This window comes from Brachionichthys hirsutus, chromosome 15 (assembly GCF_040956055.1).
Source record: "Brachionichthys hirsutus isolate HB-005 chromosome 15, CSIRO-AGI_Bhir_v1, whole genome shotgun sequence".
Classification (NCBI taxonomy): domain Eukaryota; kingdom Metazoa; phylum Chordata; class Actinopteri; order Lophiiformes; family Brachionichthyidae; genus Brachionichthys; species Brachionichthys hirsutus.
Window position 1 is genome coordinate 5,595,046 of NC_090911.1, and position 19,395 is coordinate 5,614,440.

Below are 19,395 nucleotides of genomic sequence, written 5' to 3' on the forward strand. Positions count from 1 at the left end.
AGAGAGAGAGAGAGAGAGAGAGAGATTTGTGCAAGGTAAAAACATCTTTGAATCAGGTGAAGCAGGACCCACTCCAGAATAAATACAGTCTTCACAGGTTTAGTGCATGTCTTGTCAACCTTTTGCTGTTTGAAACAGTCTAGTGGTTGTTGCAAAAACACATTTGTGCAACAAATGGAATTGTCCAAGTGTTCCAACCCAAGATGGGTTTAGATGAAATGGATTTTAGGCCAAGAAGAAGCCTCTTACTGCAGTTAGAGACCTTTTTCTTTACATGCACAAGTGAGGAGAGAATGGGAAAACGCCTCCATTCATCATTGTCTGGTTGTGTTTTAGTAGATATGGCATGGCTGTACAAGATCCTGCAGGTTGTGTCTTCACAGAGGCCTGTCAGCAAACATGCCACCCATGTCTACTTGGGGTCTGTTTGTCTCTGAGACCATACTCTGTCCCAGCAGTCAAAGTAAAGGTCCTATACTCAACAAGACAAGGATAAAATAGTGACTGTTAAAACCACTTTTGTCCACTTGGGAGCTGATAAAATAAATCTATCGTTGAATAATTTTATTATAAACTATTGGACTCAGATACAATCAAGAAAAAGATACACAGAATCAATGAAACTGGAAGAATCTTCATATAGTAGAGTAGATTGTGGTTGTTATTCCAAAATCAGGAAGAATCAAGCAGAATTGGTGCAACAAAGAACTCTTCTCTGCTCTCTTTATTGCATTAAATCCATTATTCATATAAAATAGAATTAGGTTATACATTACAATTTTCCCGCTTTCACTCTGCACACATAAGAAAACATATACATACGGTATATCCTTAATATTTAGAATAAAATGAGATGCTTGCAATTTGCTGATGTGATCAGAGAATGGTTGAAGGGTAAGTCTATTTTATTCTCTGTTGTCAACAAACCCACAAACAAACTCCAGCATGGATTTATACTATATATCCAAAGGCTGATATATATATAAATATCACAATGTATTGAAATCAGTTATCAAATTATAATGCACCACATAATTTCATTGGATTATATGCCCCCATGAATATAAGTGTTTTGTATTTGCCTTTTATTTTATACTATCTGTTGAGAGTAGTCCCGAACAGATTCTACATTTAGTCCCATCTTAGTGGAATTTTAAAAAGTGCTGCTGCAGGGAGATGTTTTACAAAAGAAAATAAAATACTGAAAGACAGACTAAGACGTTTTGATTTTGGTATTTTCATTAGATTAGTTGACAATAATATAAAATTAGAATATGTTTTAAATACAACCATAAAACCAAATGGCAACAACACAACAACAACACGTGGCAATAAACCAACATTCAAGAAATAAATGAATAAGAACACAGTACTTGTATTTGTTAATAGTGTGAATCGTGGCACATTTGTAGAAATACATTGTTAAGTAAATCTGATCTCACTTGTTTAATGTACTGAATTGGAGTTCATGTTTGCGTTCATTTCAAGTAAATGCATCTCAGGACTATTTGCTTTTTGTCAGTCATAGACCGGATGTTGCTGCACAGCACAGAGTGAGACATTTGCTGCTAAACTCCTGCAGCCAACAACAACAGGAAGACGTCAACCTCTGAAAAATGAAGAGAAGAAAACGCAGATGTCTACTTATATCAAGTAGAAATGATGAAGAGATTCTCCTGTCACCATTTTTGTCACATATTCTCTGGTATATTAATTTAAATTAATAGATAAGGATATACATATTTAATGTGATAATTCAGCTCTTATACTGTACCTTGATATGCGACAGTGGTGTGTCTGGACATAGGTGCCTGTGTATGTGATATCACATCTCACTATGTTGTTGGTGAAGTCTGACTCCAGGACATGGAAATTAGGATTGACAGTAACCTAAAAAAAAAAAAAAACAGTTTCAGTAGCTTTTCAGGCAGGTAAAACAATAAATAACTACACTTGAATTTTTTTATTAACTAAATTATTATATTATATAATAATATATATTTGCCCCTATATTTGTAATATAATATAATATTACAAATATAGGGGCTAAAATATGAAGCTAAAATGACCACTGACTCAAAGTCTTAAGACACTGATTGTGTATATTTCTGCATTGTTGTCAGCAGACTAGTAGAACTTATACCTGCCCACAAATATCCTGGACTTCTATTTCATATGGCTGTTCAGCTAATAAACCCAGCCTCTCCTTATGAGTCTCCTGACTCAGATGCTGACTGTGAAATCTTTTGTGTTACACCCTGCTGGAAGAGTAAATTTAATAAGACTGGCTCCTTTAAAGGTTGATCATCCATGCCAGAAGACTTTGAGACACTTTCTATCTCCTGTTACACTGTCTGAACTTGTAGACATTATGTCTCATGTGAAAGTATTCTCTAGGCCCTTAGACATTATTCCAACAGTTTTTATTTTTTTATTCTGGATTGTATTGGGAACCGTTTACTTTTTTCCACTGTCAGCAGCTTGCTGTAAACCACTGTCTGCACTGTTTTGCTAAGTGCAATATAAATAACAAATTATGATATCATTATTTTGGAAAGGGATCCCTCATAGCATAACCACCTGTATTTAAAGATACTGTCACATGTGTATCTGTTGATAAGTTGCATTTAAAGGAGCAACAGTGTGCAGGTTTTCTTATTCAATAAATCTTCATGTTGTCGAGGAAAAATGATAATGTGACACTTTACCTTCAAAAGGTAGTTTCCTGGACGCACATCAGTGATGTCAATCCACTGACAGTCAATGTTGGCAGCGTAGGTGTCATGGCATCCTGGGCTCAGTCCCTGCCAACACAACCAACACAACCCAAACCCCCCAGTTTCATTTAAAGCTTGGACTCTTTAGAAAAGATCACATTGGCCTTTTTTTCCCACTAGCCCAGTAAACAAACTATATAATATCAATTTTGTTATTTATTTATTATTTTTTTGCACACCCTACAATTTTATTCTGAATAATTTCTCAGGAGTCAGTCTGGAGGGTTTGTAGAAAACAAGTATTGACACGTATGATCACAGTTCTGTGTTCTACCTCTTTCCATTCCATGTGAGGTGGTTTAGGGCAGCGCGGTAGCTGCCCTAAACCGCCTTATTGTTGCCTCACAGCAAGAAAGTCGCAGGTTCAAATCCGACTTGCACCTTTTCTGTGAGGAGTTTGCATGTTCTCCCTGTATCTGTGTGGGTTATCTTCGGGTTCTCCGGCTTCCTCCCACCTCCAAAAACATGCAACTCAGTTCCGGGTCGTTGATTAATTCTCAATTGACTTATCTGGTTAAATAAAAAAGTAACTCTCTACATAAAATTCAATATAAGCCAAAGCATCTCAGACTTTTAACGTTGGGCATATTTAAAACAAAATCACTGTAATTATTTTTGAAGTATCGCTCTTCAATTTTTCAGGGCTCAAATATAAAAGAAAGTGTTTGTTACCTGCGTATGAGATGTGCAGGCAAAGCGCCGCCTGAATCCAGGGTCACAGCCTGTGTCCTCCAAGCAAAAACTGGCCTTGTGTCCCTCGGCCACCTTCTGTCCAGTAACGGTGTCCAGCAGATCATAGTTACTAAAGGCGTCCATGCTATGGTAGTGTCTAAGACCATGGAGTATAGAGCAAAATTGTAAACAATAGATTCTCATTTGTAATATGGAACAAATAGAGTCAGATTTTCTTTTTTTTTTTTTTTTGTTATATCAGAGGTCAACAGAGCTGTGTGTCATAACATCTGCGTGTAAAGCAGGCCATTTCACATGTTGGTTGACGAAACCTACTGGTGACAGCTATGCCAATCCCACTGGTATCTTGGCTTGACAGGGAGGAAGTCAGTGGTGCCTTGGTTCTTTACTTTCTGGGGGAACCGCAGGAGAATTCTGAAGTCAATATCTCTGATGGCTGGTCCATAGGCTGACCTTGGAATGGAGACATTGGAATAAGCCATGCTGGAAAGTGTAACTGACTGGGCTTGGCTTTGTTCCTCAGAAGTAATGGAGGGCAAAAGGTTTGTTCCATTGTGCTTAATGCTTTGGGGAAAAACCAATCCAGAACGATTATTATGTCTTGGCAGGACATGATGTTGGAGAATAGAATCACTGCTCCGTAAAAAGATCAAAGCGTTTTTGTAATGCTATCAGCAGAACAGATATCCTGCCACAATGACGAGTCAGACAGACAGTTTAAAGTTATGCTGAAAGTAAAACAAGGCAATTAGTTTTCATTGAACAGCAGAATCAAAGGAAATACTTTTATGTGTGTGTAGACATGTGTTTCTCTGCATCAGAAAAAGTGAATCATTTTTGGCACAGCACCACACCTGGCTAGACAGTTCTCCTCTGCAGCGCAGCGAAGTGCATACATCTGCATGCGCTGGATATAAGCACCTGCTTGGATGGCATATGGGTCGGGCACCAGGTCTGGCAATCCTAGGAGGGGAGATTAAAGGGACAGCAAAAAGTTCTGTTTTTTTTTTGTCTGAATGTTTCCAATACATTTGTTCTGACAAAGATTCTCTAAAATAAAGCTCAGGTTGAAAATGAGGCTTTGTGTTTATTGGAATCGTTCAAAATGTTTCACATTCCTGCAGCTTTCTCGCTGGAATCTAAAGCCCAACTATAAGATTTTATTTCCTCTTGTTTTATTTTCCTCTCAGTGAGTGAGACCTGATACCTGCTTTTGAATAAACGTGGAAGCATTCCTTCCTGTTGTACTTAATGGATCATTATATATACAGCTGGGTATAGGCTTAAATCAAAATACATTTAAATAAATAAAAAAGATCATAATATTTTATCATCCTGTTGGTCAAAGACTATTTATGTTCATACACCAATGCATAACGAAATGATACACATACCATTCTGGAAATATATTGTCCCGTATCCTGTGCCAGGCGGCCGGCGCGTGCGCGCCACTGGCCGCTCTCTTGTGGGATAAGTGTTGTAGAAAACAGAATTCCGGTGGTTTTTTAACCGGTTTCGAGGGTCGTCGTTAGCCATGCCTCCCCCATTACCGGTTACCTCATTAGAAATATCCTCGGTGGGGGCTGGCAGTGGAGAAGGCCCTCCAGATTCCCTTTCCAGAGTTAAGGGATATCCTGAATTTGAGTGATGCGTCTGCACGGGGAGTCTGGACTCAGGCGTCGCCCCTGGTTCTGTGCCCAACGCTTGGTACTGCGCACCAGAACCTGATCCTCTTCCTCTGGCGTAAAGCGAAGTTGAATCCACAGTGAAAGCTCTGCTTCTGCCCGGGACGCCTGTCACGCTCCCTGGCGCAGAGGCGTTGATGGTGTTGGTGAGCTCAGAGTTTAAGAGTCGTACACCTGGGAGACCTGTAGCTCCCGCTGCGTCAGGGCGCTCACGCTGCTGTCTGGTCTCTTGCGCACGACTATTAAATGGTGCAAACTGCCTAATAGCGCGACCCGGCGTAATAGATCCCGGTTCGGCAGCGTCATCAGGTGTGAAACGTCTGAACTCAGCCTGGCTGGGTCTTAAGAGCGCCGGCCCTCCGCGCACTCTTGAAGTTTGGCTCCTGCTGCTTACATAGACCCTTGCGTGATGGCTTCTGGCTGGAAGCGGTGGCTGGTACTCTAAGCCAGTGCTCATTAAGCTATAAACCTGCCCGTTGTTCTCCCATTGAATCCGATGCCGCCAAGAGCCAGCTGCGCGCTGCTGCTGTCCGAAGGTGACGGGAAGTAATCCATGGAAAAGATATAAAAGTATAAGTGACCATTTCGCCATGGCAGCTGAACTAGAAAAAAAAAAATCCTGATAGTCAATGACAAATTAGGCGAGATGAACAGCGTGCCCAGATGTTGCTTTGCGCGGAGTTGGTGCGAAGTAGCAGCGTGCGCGCAGTTCCAGCTTTTACGCGCGGCTCCGCATATCAGTTCTCAGGAGGACTGACAAGTGGATGGGAGAGGAGGGCCTCGTCTGGTCATATAACCCAGTCACTCGCTCAAAGGCAAACGTGCTCGCTTGACGACTTAACTCATAGCATGCTGTGCGTTACAGAAGACTTCGAACAGCACATGCGCCAACTTTACGCACGGTGATCGAAATGTTAGGTACCATTCAGTCTGGTTACTTTCAAGATTCATTGTTAGCCCAATAGAAAAAGAATCATATAGAAAAAATATAATACATAATTTGAAAACAAATCTACGTTTTCTGGTGAAAATATAAACTTCAGAAGAAATTGATAACTAATAAAAACAACTGTTAATATTAAAATATCACTAGAAAAGTCTAAATGTTTTTTTGTTCATCCTCTCGCCATTCAAGTGTCGCGCCAAGGTCCGTTTATCAACCATACGTAGAAAACTATGAGGATGCTGCGCGTCATGGCTTAATGCAACATCAAAGGTCCACCACATGGCGGCAGTATTGTAACGCTACGTGTATGTGTTCCTCAGTGGTTGATGCATTGCTGTCAAATAGTCCAACTCCAAAGGCAGTGGTAAACGAGGAGTCACTCTCAATAACTCAAAATAGCTCATCAGAATAAAACAATATTGCCTTAAATACTGATGTATTTATGTGTCACTAGTTTCACTGTTGATAATAAGGGAAGCAATTTCTGGGGGAAAAAAGAAATGTTTAATGTCAGTATTTTCAAGAAGTCATGTGCAGCATTGAGGACACAGTAGCTGTGTTGGATTTTTCTTTATTTCACAGACTTACATTTTATTTTTAATGCATGGAAATGTCAGTAAATGTAGACTGACTGTGACCTTTAAATAAAAGACCTGTGAGTGTGAATAAGCTTGAAGTTTAATTAAAGAAAGTTTTGTTTTCCTGACCGCTTTATTGGAAATCTTTTTTTTGTCTTTTTCCATTTCTTGTTTTCTAGATGAAGCTGTTTCATGAATTAAATAGTGGCTAAATAATGCAAACAAATGCTGACTATAGTTTTACATAGATTTGTATGTTAGTCGACTGATAACTAAAAGCTTTCTAACAAAAAATCTTTAATAAATGTGTTTTGATCAGCTTATATGATCCTATAAGTCCTATTATTAAACTGGCGTGCAACCCGATGTCTATTTAACTCAATTCATCACCATGATCTTTTCTTTTTCCAGGTAGAAAATTAAAGTTGTTTTATCACAACTTGGGTAAAATTAGTCCTCCATAAAAGAGTCTTACAGACTTCCATAAAGGTCACGTCTAAGATGACATACCAAATAGGGCGCTAGGATGGCGAGCCTGCATTCTCGTCTATTCTTAGTCAAGGAAACCATCCCCTGCTGCAAAGCCCTGCCTCCTGCTGCCTGCTACAGATCGCATTTATAAGAGGAGCAGATCCTGGACACTGGTTTGGCACAAGACTTCCAGAGCAGGACATTTAACCCAGAAAGTGTAGCCAGTAAGTATTAATGTTGAATTGAGTCTTTCTTGTGTGTCTGACCTGAAAGTAAACAAATCACAACAAATGTTGCCACATAAACTAATTTGTACTGTAAATTAACAATGTTGGAAAATAAAAGAAACAGTTTCTGGATGTTGTTTTGGTACGCCAACAGCACCAGCAGCAGATCTTTCCCCGTGTGAAAGACTAATTCTTCTACGCTTTCAATATATCTGATCCCGTGAATCTAGGTGTCCAGGGCTGCTCGCAGCTTTGCAACTTGTGAGATTTAACGAAGATGATGGTCTTAAAGTGGTTTTTGCCACAAGAAAAAACAAGAAACCCCCACAAGGAATATAGCTGTTGTCTTCCCCTGAGGCCTCACACTGCCAGTCTGAGGAGTTTACAACTATATGATAATTCCAGAGGGGTTACCACAGATCATGGGAAGGCAATACAGGTGAGAGTTTGAACAAAAATGGAAGCTATTACACTCTGTTGTGGGACATCCTGCCATTATGTCGACATGAATTCCCCCTGAAAAAAAACATTGTGTTGTTTTTACCATCTAACCTTTGCTCAAATAGAAATGGCTAATAAATTATAAATTCTGCATATTTCACTCCTGTGGAGCTGCAGACCATCAGGCTTCTATTAACAAATGCTTATTATTGATTTAATCTTTGCCAAAATCAGAACAGCCAGTTCTCCTTTCTTTTCAGTTTTGAGCAAAATGCTGTGGAGTCTATATATTTATATATTCGATGTATGACACATTAATGCTGAGACTTCTTAATATGTGATGCATTAATAACTAACCGATGGATCTGTAAGCCAAACTAAAGGATTACGCCGATGATCCTCCAGATCATCCCCCCAGGCTTGACTGTAAGATGTCTGTTTGTTAAGTGCTTTTATATTTTATATTTTATATGCAATATCTATCTATCTATCTATCTATCTATCTATCTATCTATCTATCTATCTATCTATCTATCTATCTATCTTCATTCCGTATATGAAGACATATTTAAAAACTGTAAAGCTCAAAAATGAATCCAGTTGTTCATATATGTTTAGTTCCAGACAGGCAGCCACAAGTATTCCTGTCATTCATTCACAAGTGTTCTGCTCACATGTCTCAGGTGTCCTCGGCCGCTCACATGGGGGGGGGGGGGGGGGGGTGTCTGAACTCAATCCTTCACTGCCTCTCCATCCAAATATGGCTGGCACTGCTGTCCTTTTGGAGTTGCCATGATGGTGTTTGACGTGGGAGCACATGCCACCCCACAAAGTTCTCACCTTACTCAGTCTGTGGTTTGCTGGGATGGGTCCCTGAGTCAGGCCAGGCCATGGAGCGTATAGGGGGGGGGGGGGGGGGGCTGTGAGTCAGTAATTGGTTGTGTGCTGATTAAATATATGACCAAGGAATGTGGCCTAAATATAAACTGACAGAGCAGCTTCAATGTGCCGGAGGCCATTTGTTGGCATGTCAAGGTTTTCAGGCGCGTATCATAAGACCATGAACCCCGCCCACGACACACCCCCTGTGGCTCCACCAGGGTTAGGGCTGACTGCTGTACAATGTGTGGCCAGAAGAAGGATGCATTCATAAAAGTTAAGACCCTATAAATAAAACGCACAGACTGACTCCTAAGACGTCTTAGTCAGCAGACCGATGACACTGAAATTAACTGTTGTTAAGGAATACATCCTTCAAGGTTACCACAGTTCACTTGAATATTGAACATTGAAATAAATGAAAGTGAAAATCTATTGCTCAGTGTTTCCCCTCATTCCTGTGCAGACACGGAGGGCAGAGCGATGTGGGTGCGTCTGATCTGATCCTATGCAGATGTGATGATCAATGAAAATAAGCACAATGACTTGAACTCCATGCATTTATTAAACAGATGGTGGCAATAATAATAATAATAATAATAAATATCACCACCAAAAAATAGACTTCTGTCTTTTATTCCTTAAAGTTTTCTTCTGGATTAATCGTCAATAGATTTTATATGTGAAAAACTAATTATTTCAGCTATAATATAAAAGAAGAAGAAGTGTGCTTTCATCTATGGGAAACGTTTGGAAATGGAAAATAAATTTATCTTAACTTTTAGATGATTATCTTTTTTTTTAAATCGTCAGCTACGATACATTTGAATCCAGACACCTTTTTTTTCCCTTTCCTGTTATTTACCATAAGATCATTTGTGGTATTTTTGAACAGGAAATCACTGTTATTCACTTTGTAATATCCTTTTATTCAGGCTCTAAATCTAGTCTGTGTGATGAGGATTCTCAGGTTGTTATCAGGCAACCTCAATGAGCTCTTTGTGATTCTGAGCTGTATGGGAACTACTGTGTCGGAGTGTTTGAAAGCAATCAAGAGATTAAAAAGACAGGAAACATACAGTAGATTCAGACGCTTCATTGGATTTTGGGAAACAAATACCCCCCCCCCCCCCCCCCCATGCGACATTTCATACATTGACATCTGACAAGTGTTGAGACCTATCCCTGATGTTGAACACTGGAGAATCCAGAGGTGGCTTTTCTTTTAGAAAAACATAACACAAGATTTTACAAAAAACACAACATGTCCACTTCTTCTGCAGAATATGTGACAGGAGTCTCTATTTACAAGACAAGCTAAGTGGTACAGAACTGCTGTTTCACAATGATATTTACAAGTCTATACATAAGTCCACTGTTCCAAATGTCTTGCTGCAAAGAGAGAAAATGGAGAGAAGTCACTCAATCGGCATTAAAACACCAATCAATAACCTGTCAGCGTAAATATGATCCATTTAGTTACCTATAAGTTGTTGAGCAGGGAGTTCTGGATGCTCTCAAAGGCTTTGTTGTAGATATCATCCTTCGGTGTCATCCCATCGAGGTATTCTGTCCAGAAAAATGCACATGAAGGAATGAAGGCCGTTTTTAATAGCTGTCAGGAGTTCATCTTTATTTGTCCTTCCAGTCGAATATTTTGCATCAGTGGTGCGAAATTGCATCGGCATACCTATCGCCTCGCAGTTGCTCTCCATCTCTTTCCTGTGTTTCAAATACATGGGCCAGACGTGGCCATCGAACAGGCCTGGGGGGTCGGGGACCGTGTATGTCCTAGTACTGCAGAAAGGCGAGCCAGTCACCTTATAACCTACAATAATTCATTTAGCGCTCGTCGTCACGCTAAGAGCTGTTTACCTTCTCCTCTGCTTGCACTCCTCATAAGGAATGGAAATGTAGAAACATTTGTCATAGATGTCAATAAGAGGCCTGCAGAGGATCAAAGAGGTTCAGATTCACGGCCTGTGGATGCACGCCTATAGTACGAGCAGAAATGAGTGGCATGACAAAATGGCCCACTTGTTGTTGTAGATGAGGAAGCCCTCCACAATGAGAATGTGGGTCCTCTTATCCTCTGAGTCAGTTGCCTCAGTTTCAGAAGACAGGCTAACACCATGAGAACGTGCAAACTTGACCGGGTTCTCCTGCCAGCCTTTCACGGTGTTGATCATAGCTTCCATGTCCAGGGCGGTGATCACTGATACAGAACAATCAAAGAAGAGAAAAGAGCAGGCTTCACCACACACGCAATAAGCATTCCTCATCAATGTGCTGCAGCACACATTAGTCACTGTTAGTGAACGTCAATGTGCAGGAAAGGAAAAGTACATTACTGCATGGGTTTCCTACGTGAAATCCACTCTTACCATCCCACTGTCTAAAGCCGTCCTCCCCGACTTCTATTTGATTGGGTCTCTGAAATAACAGTCACCAATCAAACATTGCTGCAGCCTAGTAACCAGTCTAAGCTGATCACACCTGGACAGGACAAGTCAAGGACTCCTCTCCACCAAAAGTAGCGCGAGGGGACATTTTGAGGTGCGATTTCAATGGTTTTTGCTGCTGCGAGAAATGATGGCAAAACCTTTGGGCTAAAAAACATTAAAAAAAATTGTGATCACTTTGATGTAAAGTAAAGTGTTTTTGAAGCTATCTCTGAATCAGCCACTATCTTTTTGTTTTTTGCAGATTTGGCACTAGATGTTTTTGATATGTTAAAGCAGTAAAACATATGTACGATGACAAAAAAAAAAGCATTTAAAATCAACATTTGGCAAGATTGTATTGATCCTGAATACTGTTTTGTGGATATACAAATTCATTTGGCTCATTTTATGCAAAATGAGGCTATTTTTCCACAGAAAAATATGGTTGACTGTAAAAGGAATGACTTTAAGTGGGGACGCTCAACCCTTTGATTGGCTGTCCAGGAGACACTCAGCCAGATGCATTACTAGGCTACTGAGATGACAGGACATCTGCAGGTCAGACCGATTATTTCTCAGCACAAAATGTCCTCAGACACATCTCTAAAAATAACACATTAAGTAACACAGTAACACATTCAAGCACTTACTGTTGCTTTAAACTAAACATTAAATGTTGAAACTTCAAAAGAAAGCTGGCTTGAATTTACTCACCTTGAAAAAGTCATCCTGATGCACCACGCAGCAGTTGGGTAATGTCTTCAGCAGCCGGTTTGTCAGAGTGGTCTTCCCACCGTTGGTCACTCTGGAAGTCAAACGCATACATGGATTATTCTTATATTCATGGAGAGCAACAACGTGGCTCCTCTGGAATGAATCTTACCCTCCAATGCCAATGATGAACTTCATTTTCACTTCTCTTTATTGGTCACGTCTGGAATTCGGTAAATAAAAGGAGGGAACCCAACCAAATCAATCAGTCTGTCAAAGACTTCTGTTAAAAACCTTCCCTTGTCCGCTGCCACAGATGTCCCCCCTTTTACTACTTCATTGATAGCTATCTCTTTGCTGGCTATTTAAAGGGCTTAGCTGCGGTGTCACAGCCTCCCAAACCAATCAGCTCCCTTTTGCTGCAGCCAATAAGCTGCCGCCTCACATGACGCAGCGACGATGGGAGCAGGAGGACTTAGGAGTCCCACGTGCTCATCAAAGTAGATCCTAAATCTACCACCTGCTGTCACGGGTCAGTGGACGCCAGCAACGCTATTAAATGTTAACAGATAAAGTGGTTATGCTGGGAAATTGAGGGAAAAAAACAAAAATCACCGCCATGGAAACTTTAGACTGGTGTCTGGTGTAAAAACAAAAAAATCAAAGGGGTGTAGACTAAAAGAAACAGATAAATATGTTCAGATTTGATTTATCATATGGGACCTTTCATTTCTCTGACATGTGCTATAAGGACAGGAAGCAGTGGATGGAAATAGTACGTCAATGAACGTGGTTTGAAATACATAGTGCAATATAAAAGTCAATTCCTCTTACTGAAACATCTGTATCACAGTGCCGGGAAGAATTTCATTATTTGGGTTTAGCAGAAAAGGTTCCTGCTTGGAAGCTGTGGGCGGCTGAAAATGAAAGCCACATGAGGCTATATTTAGGCGGCAGTTGTGTGTCTGCCTGACGCGTCACACATTTTGTCTGATGCAATCATGAGTACGTGGTCAAAAGCCACGTGACCACAGTATCTAAAGTCATGCCTGTAGGTGTGATAAGTCTGTATCTCATCTATGTTAGTCAGTTTAACCTTTAGTTAACCAACAGTTATCCTTATTATTTTTCTGGTAAGAATTGATTTGAAATAATTCTACATTTACAGAAAGAGTAAGGTATTCTAGGAACACTCATCAAGAAATATAATATCAATAGAATCAATTGAATTCAAACAGTTATGTTGGTAAATGAGGCAAGAGACTTCTTTATATATCTAGCAAATTTTGAATTGGAATTAGGACAGCACATTGGGGTAGTGGGCAGCGCTGTTTGCATGTTCTCCCCGTGTCCGCGTTGGTTCTCTCCGGGTTTTGCAGCTTCCTCCCACCACCAAAAACATTCAACCTTGGTGATGAACCGGCAACGTGTCGAGTTAGTGACCCGCCTCTCGCCCATAGTCAGCTGTGATAGGCTGCAGCACGACCCATATGTCAGATAAGCAACCGAAGAGGGAACGATTTAGAGGTGAATGAATGAGTTGGAATTGAAAGGTTCATTGTCGAACTGTCGGATAAAAAAGACTTTTGTTTTTGCTTCATTATGCAAATTATCCAAATATATACTGATTATTACAGTTGACCATCTAAAAGAAGTCATCGTCAGTGGAGAATTACAGTATGTCCAAAGGACCCCCCCATGAAGAAAGACAAACTGTCTGTGACACAAAAGTCATCGCCTGACTTGGCCGACTCTCATACGCTCAAACTCTGCCCCGAAATAACTGGAACTCTTTTTGAAAGGTGTTCTAGACCAAAGGGCAACACGTTAACAGACAGTAGATGTAAGCTGTAATGAACGGGGGCCAGGCTCACCTTACACACAGCAAGTTCTGCTTCAGAAGTCAACGCAGGGCAAACGACATGACTAATGATATCAAAGCTTGGTTTAACCGTTAAAATGACACATTTTCAAAAATAACACTTAATATGATTTTCTTTAAATCTATTTCCTTTTTTTAAAACAATACTTTCCTTGTTGTAAAAGTACCTTTATTATCTGACAATTGTTTTTTGAAAGACATTGAAAGATGTCGACAAGCATGCCACCTGAACCTGCATATCAAAGTCTGGAAAACTGTGACATTAGATTGCCTCAATACCATTGACAAGAGATCTAAAAAAAAAGACAAACGGCCATGAAATCAAACAGTACAAAACAATTAATGTCAGAAATATACACACACTGAATAAGGTAATTTCTCTAGATTGGATTTTCACAATAAAGCTTATTTTAGAGGGGAAAGTCATGCCGTCTTTGCGATTAGTTTGTCACGCAAGAGAGCTATGCTTCTTGACTTATCTATATCTTGTAATGTTTCAGTGTAAATGTCCTTTTGATTAGATGCATGTCACCGGCGATAAGGGTTTGATAAATGATTGTCGTGCATCTCATGGATCTGGTCTGGAATAAGCTGGGCCCTCCGCCCAGGTCCATTCATTCGAGCTGTAATCCAAACACAGAGAATCTGATTCTCTCCTCAACATTTCTTGCAGCATATCTTTATCAGTAAGGCAAGCACAAAGTCTAAACTGAATCCAACTTAACACATATTAAGTTTGCCTACATATTCCACTTCCTCTCTCGGCATTTGCTCAAGAGACGGTGTCCATTCCTAGGATGTTGGCGAGCACTCTGACTGATAGCCAGGAATAGTCAGCAGCTCGAGGAAGCGCAGAGGGTGGAGGGGAGGCTTCTGAAATAACCCACCTCTCCCACCCCAACCTGCTGTGGTGGGTATTTCCCTTGATTTCAGAACAAGATGGGCACTGCAGATCAACTTGCCATTAAAAATAGAATTGTCCGTTTTTTCTCTCAAGCCATCCTCAAGAGCAGCCGTGCTTTATGCAACACTGCTTCTGGAGTTACAGTGACAACCAGCTTGCGTTTCTTGGGACTCAGTTGGAACTGAAACATGACTTGGCAGAAGAGAAGATGAGTTGGACTTGATCGCTTCCATCAGTCATACAGCAATGTATTTCGTGCTTCAGCATTTGGACACAACACTTTCTTTTTTTTAATCACTTGTATAACTGTAGAATTTTGCATTTTCATGACAGTCAAAAACAATATTTCAACTCTTCCTGCCACTAGGGGAATCCTGAAATAATGAGCCTGCCTCATGAGAATTGGATTTCAGAGCTCTTGGACTGAGAGCTGACACTTTGGGCCTTTGGCGAGCGACCCAACAACTTAGACGGGTCATCGTTTACCATTTGATTTGTGTACCATGTCTCTTTTACAACTACTCACACGAAAAGTGTGTGTGTGTGTGTGAAGTTACATTTCTAGATTGTGATTAGAGTGGCTCATCAGAACAGAGGCTTAAATTATTAACATCTGATGCTAAATTCTGTTTTCTCACTTTAATAATTGATTATGATTGATTTTATGAAGCAGGTTGACAACTCTTACTCCTACACCTGCCCATCCTGCCTCATATGCGATAACACCTCTGCATTTTATATTAATAATCTATTTGTCATTCTCTTCTCCTCCCTGTTTTCCACACCCAGCAGATTCCTGTGAACGTGCACTTCAGTGAAACGTTTTCTCCCAGATGCTGCAAACTGAAGGCTGCATGATTGTGTGCTCTGTGACAGAAAATATCACCATAACAAGAAATATAGTGTCACTGCCAAACACGCAGGACCTGGAAAGGACTTGGTGGCAGCAAATGAAGGGTATGCTCTCATGTGCACTAACATGTGATAGCTGTCTCCCTACTACATTTCCAGAAAAATACTTATACGGGCTTGTAAAATGCCTTTCACCCCCCAAATTTGCAGGAAATGTCAGTTTAAAATAATCAAATCCTAGATATCTGCATTAACCTATTTACCACCAAAACTAAATGAAAAAAACAAAACAATAAAATCATGTTGAAACAAAATTTTCAGCTGCTCTAAAGGTTCACATTCTTTCAAACAGCACTGTACTTGCTCATGCCGAAAAATGAAACATATTATAAATGGTTCTTTTTAATTCCAGGCGACACACAATATCTGAAAGACAGCCAATAAAAAAAGGTGTGTGAATACCAGGACACTTGAGGCCTTCAACTACAACAAAATAAACAGTATAAGCATGGAATTCAACAATGGAAGCAGGTAGCAGAGATAGTATTTTTTTTTTTTATCATGAGCCATCATTGTGTTCAAACATATGAAGAATTTCTTTGCATTGTTTCAGAGTTCCTAGCGATTACTGTGATAGATTTAAAGTGGAAAACACAAATAAGCTATTGTCCGCATCTATATCAATAAGAAACATGTTACTAAAGATTCAAATGATGAGTCTACACTTTTAGTTTGACTGAGTTCCAACTTAGTAGCCTTTCAAATGGATGGATTTATGGAACACAAAGAAACAGAACACTGATGATTCTAGCTCCCGTTTAAAATCCATAATGTGACTCAGACAAATAATAGAAGTAGATGTATTTTCAAAAACACTATACTGAGCTGTCATTCACCACTAACACTAGCAATGCTGGTATGGCCTCATATTTTTGTCACAGAATATTTACTCAGATTTAGACACGCTGCAGAGAGTTCCTTTAATTAGCCTCATTTGTAATTGAGATGCGAGCAGAATCTGAAGAGCAACTTTCAACAGAAACGCTCAGCACCCGAGAAGCTCCACTTCAAACTTGAGTGTGGAGTTAGGCGGGATGGTTTTCCCAAATCCTTGAGCACCGTATGCGTAGTCTGGTGTGCAGGTCAAGATGGCCTTCTGACCCTTGCTCATCTGTGAAGAAAGTGAGAAATACCAAGATATTATCTTTTAATACTGAATGACTGATTCAGTAACAACACGTAAACAGACAAGTCGCAGTCGAACAGCCGCGAGTCGCCTTGGTTACCTGTACCGTCCTCCCCAACAGCAGCCACTCTCATGTCCTCCCTCACTACGTCCATGTATCTTCTCCTGGCTCGACCTCTAGCCCTGTTCCCTGACAGCTCCATCCTCAGAATCCTTCTACTGATATAGTCCCTGTCTCTCCTCTGGACATGTCCAAACCATCAAAGTCTGTCCTCTCTGACCTTATCGCCGAAACGTCTAACCTCCACTGTCCCTCTTATTGCCTCATTTCTAATCCTATCCAACCTGGTCACTCCCAAGGAGAACCTCAGCATCTTCATCTCCTCCACTTCTAGCTCCGCCTCCCGTCTTTTCCTCAGAGACAAGCCGTCCATCATGGCTGTCCTCACCACTGTCTTGTAAACCTTTCCCTTCATCCTCGCTGACGTCCTGATACTTTCCTCCACACGTTCCAGCCCGCCTGCACACGGTTCTTCACTTCCTTTCCACATTCTCCATCACTCTGGTACTTGAAGTCCATTCCTTGTTACCTCACTGTCCCCCCTGGTACATAAATGGACATATTGACGTATCTTCCTCAACATACCTGAGCTACACCCTCATCCCAACCACGAATGACTTTTCCCTTTCCGATTGTGAATTTGAAGGGCTCGTTGCGGTCCCTGGAGGAGTCAAATTTAACTCCATTTAACAGCTTGCCTGTCAAACAACAAAAACAAGAATTAGTTAGAAGTTTTCATCAACTTGATTTCAGCCCTAACAGAATATCTCAGCCAGAGAACGGCTATCTTTCCTCGATTTAGCATTCACTAGAAATGATGGAAAAACAAAACAAAAACAATCCTATAGATTTATTGACGTTACATTTATGTTTCAAAAGGAGGAGAGATACTGCTTGAAAAATTATCTGAAGCAAATTCAGGTCACCTTTAACAAGTTGTTTCGGTTTCGATCATTATGCTAAGAGATGCTAAGGAAATCATTCCGTTGCTACGCAGGTCCGTCGAACAGCAGGACCGAGTAGCTCCAAAGCAGCTCACTAATCCCTCAATTAAAAAGGTGAAGACATCAGTGCGGAAATGTCGGAATAATAACTTACATTTTAAGTTAAAATGGGTAAATTTAACAACCTTTGATTAGCCAGATATGAAAAACGCCTTACCGACGTAGTGCACAGTAACAGTACATCCGGATTTCGGAAAAGTCTTTCCTGAAATGGGAAAAAGTAGAAGCTTAAGATATATATTATGAAAAGGAAATATATTTAAAGCAACGGGTCAACTGTATGTCAAAAACCTTACCATCTCCCGAATGTGTGGTCTCAATTTCTACTCCCATTGTTCTCTCCTGCTTGTTCCGATCGTCTTCTTCGTCGTCGTCTTCTTCTTCTTCTTCTTCTTCTTCTTCTTCTTCCGGCTTTTGTTTTCTTCTTCTCTGGCGGCGGGTAAGCGACACCTAGTGTTCATTACCGCCACCGTCTGATCTGGGGCTTCATTTATCGACCGTGCGTACGACCGTGCGTAAATGTAAGCGCACCTCTGACCATGCTTACGCACAGAACGTAGTAGAACAGTGAAACGACAAATAGAATGCATGAATAGAGTCACGGTCTTCAGCGATCTCCTAACATGCTCCTTGTCTCCGGTAATTCATAAATATTATCAATCAGTGATTTAGTTTGTTCAGTTATTTGGCAGAAGTTCAAGGGAGCCATGGCAGTTTCTAAAGTCAATGACTAGAATTTATATTTAACTGAGTCGAGTGGATCAATATTTGATACACTTGGCCTTTCGGGATTTTGAGACGTGTACATCAAAAGTTTAGAATTTTTTTTCTGTTGTGGAATTCAGAACAAATTTGCAAATGTTAAATAAGTTGATTATTATTTCTGGCTGCAGGATGCGGCTGCGCCATATTTCATGTAAGCTGCTGGTATTAAAAAAAGACGTAATGACACAATGTCCCTCAGCAGAACTTTATGTCTAGTGTTTCCTGCAACTCTTCATAATATGTTTATTACCAATGAGAGCAACTGTCAGTCATGTGTGAACAAATAGCACACATTTCAATCACAGCAATTCAAACAAATTTGATTAATTGAGCTCTAAAACACTTCATAAGAAAACATCATACATTAATTGTATGTCTGCGTTAAACTTGCTTCTCAGAACAGGAAAAACTAAGCATGTCTTCAAATGACAACACTTTAGATTTTAAGAGAAGACGAGGCCCTCTATTGGATCCAACAGACTTGATTGATTGAATTGATTGAACTGATTCCATGTCACCCACGACCAAAAACAAAGCTTAAGTCCGTTGTATACAAATATAGAACATGTAATAAACTTCAAATATTGCTTCGCCACACTGGAAATCGATATTTCATTTTGTAAAATATTTTTAATTTTGAAGGAAATGTAAGAGAAAGAGGCATCGCTTATAAATTAGTTCTGATTTTGATTTTTTTTATTGATGTTACTGATCTGAGCTATGCCTCAGATGAAGTCATGGTTCCATCAATTATGCGCACTGATGTGCTGGAGTTATTGTAGAAGGAATTTTTCAGATTCAATTTTCATGTTTTCTACCCTGGAAGGAAGCAAAACAGTGTTTTATTAGTCATCCGGACTCTGTGACGGCTGGACAAGATGCTACTTGA

At 40.3% G+C, this 19,395-nt stretch overlaps 3 protein-coding genes and 1 long non-coding RNA gene across 6 annotated transcripts; 1 reads left to right on the forward strand and 3 right to left on the reverse strand.

The window, feature by feature from the left end:
* Window positions 1-1,602: 1,602 nt before the first annotated feature.
* On the reverse strand, window positions 1,603-5,747 carry LOC137904657 (protein-lysine 6-oxidase-like). Its single transcript, XM_068748861.1, has 7 exons — window positions 4,865-5,747; window positions 4,325-4,433; window positions 3,786-3,923; window positions 3,450-3,606; window positions 2,709-2,804; window positions 1,775-1,890; window positions 1,603-1,609 (listed from the first exon to the last, which is right to left on the reverse strand). The coding sequence occupies exons 1-7, from the start codon at window positions 5,745-5,747 to the stop codon at window positions 1,603-1,605; spliced, it is 1,506 nt and encodes a 501-aa protein (XP_068604962.1).
* Window positions 5,748-7,284: 1,537 nt separating this feature from the next.
* Window positions 7,285-15,805, forward strand: LOC137904187 (uncharacterized). Of its 2 annotated transcripts, none has more exons than XR_011105811.1 (3): window positions 7,285-7,374; window positions 7,608-7,816; window positions 15,428-15,805. It is a non-coding gene; the product is annotated as an uncharacterized lncRNA (long non-coding RNA). The 2 variants fall into 2 exon arrangements; XR_011105812.1 differs by having other exon boundaries at window positions 15,431-15,805.
* Window positions 9,809-12,199, reverse strand: LOC137904185 (nicotinamide riboside kinase 2-like). 2 transcript variants are annotated; one of them, XM_068748326.1, is made up of 8 exons: window positions 12,025-12,199; window positions 11,856-11,946; window positions 11,082-11,130; window positions 10,735-10,912; window positions 10,573-10,644; window positions 10,388-10,494; window positions 10,181-10,266; window positions 9,809-10,089 (listed from the first exon to the last, which is right to left on the reverse strand). In XM_068748326.1, exons 1-7 carry the CDS (start codon window positions 12,048-12,050, stop codon window positions 10,181-10,183), a joined length of 609 nt encoding a protein of 202 aa, XP_068604427.1. In that variant the 5' UTR covers window positions 12,051-12,199; the 3' UTR covers window positions 9,809-10,089. The 2 variants fall into 2 exon arrangements, with proteins under 2 accessions (XP_068604427.1, XP_068604428.1); XM_068748327.1 differs by lacking the exon at window positions 11,082-11,130 and having other exon boundaries at window positions 12,025-12,093.
* Window positions 15,806-15,877: 72 nt separating the features above from the next.
* LOC137904186 (peptidyl-prolyl cis-trans isomerase FKBP1A-like) lies at window positions 15,878-18,158 on the reverse strand. Its single transcript, XM_068748328.1, has 4 exons — window positions 18,038-18,158; window positions 17,899-17,946; window positions 17,323-17,435; window positions 15,878-16,661 (listed from the first exon to the last, which is right to left on the reverse strand). Exons 1-4 carry the CDS (start codon window positions 18,072-18,074, stop codon window positions 16,536-16,538), a joined length of 324 nt encoding a protein of 107 aa, XP_068604429.1. The 5' UTR covers window positions 18,075-18,158; the 3' UTR covers window positions 15,878-16,535.
* Window positions 18,159-19,395: the final 1,237 nt, after the last annotated feature.

Bases quoted from the DNA above. Each gene is read 5' to 3' on its own strand.
- LOC137904186 (XM_068748328.1), bottom strand. From the start codon at position 18,074: ATGGGAGTAGAAATTGAGACCACACATTCGGGAGATG. The intron at 17,436-17,898 runs GTAAGGCGTTTT...GTTGTTTGACAG, and splicing joins TGTTACTGTGCACTACGTCG to GCAAGCTGTTAAATGGAGTT. The intron at 16,662-17,322 runs GTATGTTGAGGA...CTTTCTTCACAG, and splicing joins GGGATGAGGGTGTAGCTCAG to ATGAGCAAGGGTCAGAAGGC.
- LOC137904185 (XM_068748326.1), bottom strand. From the start codon at position 12,050: ATGAAGTTCATCATTGGCATTGGAGG. The intron at 11,131-11,855 runs GTGAGTAAATTC...CTGTTATTTCAG, and splicing joins ATCAGGATGACTTTTTCAAG to AGACCCAATCAAATAGAAGT. The intron at 10,267-10,387 runs GTATGCCGATGC...TTTTCTGGACAG, and splicing joins GAGCAACTGCGAGGCGATAG to AATACCTCGATGGGATGACA.
- LOC137904657 (XM_068748861.1), bottom strand. From the start codon at position 5,747: ATGGCGAAATGGTCACTTATACTTTTATATCTTTTCCATGGATTACTT. The intron at 3,924-4,324 runs GTGTGGTGCTGT...CTCCATTCCAAG, and splicing joins GAGGAGAACTGTCTAGCCAG to GTCAGCCTATGGACCAGCCA. The intron at 2,805-3,449 runs GTAACAAACACT...TTGTGTTGGCAG, and splicing joins CCTGCACATCTCATACGCAG to GGACTGAGCCCAGGATGCCA.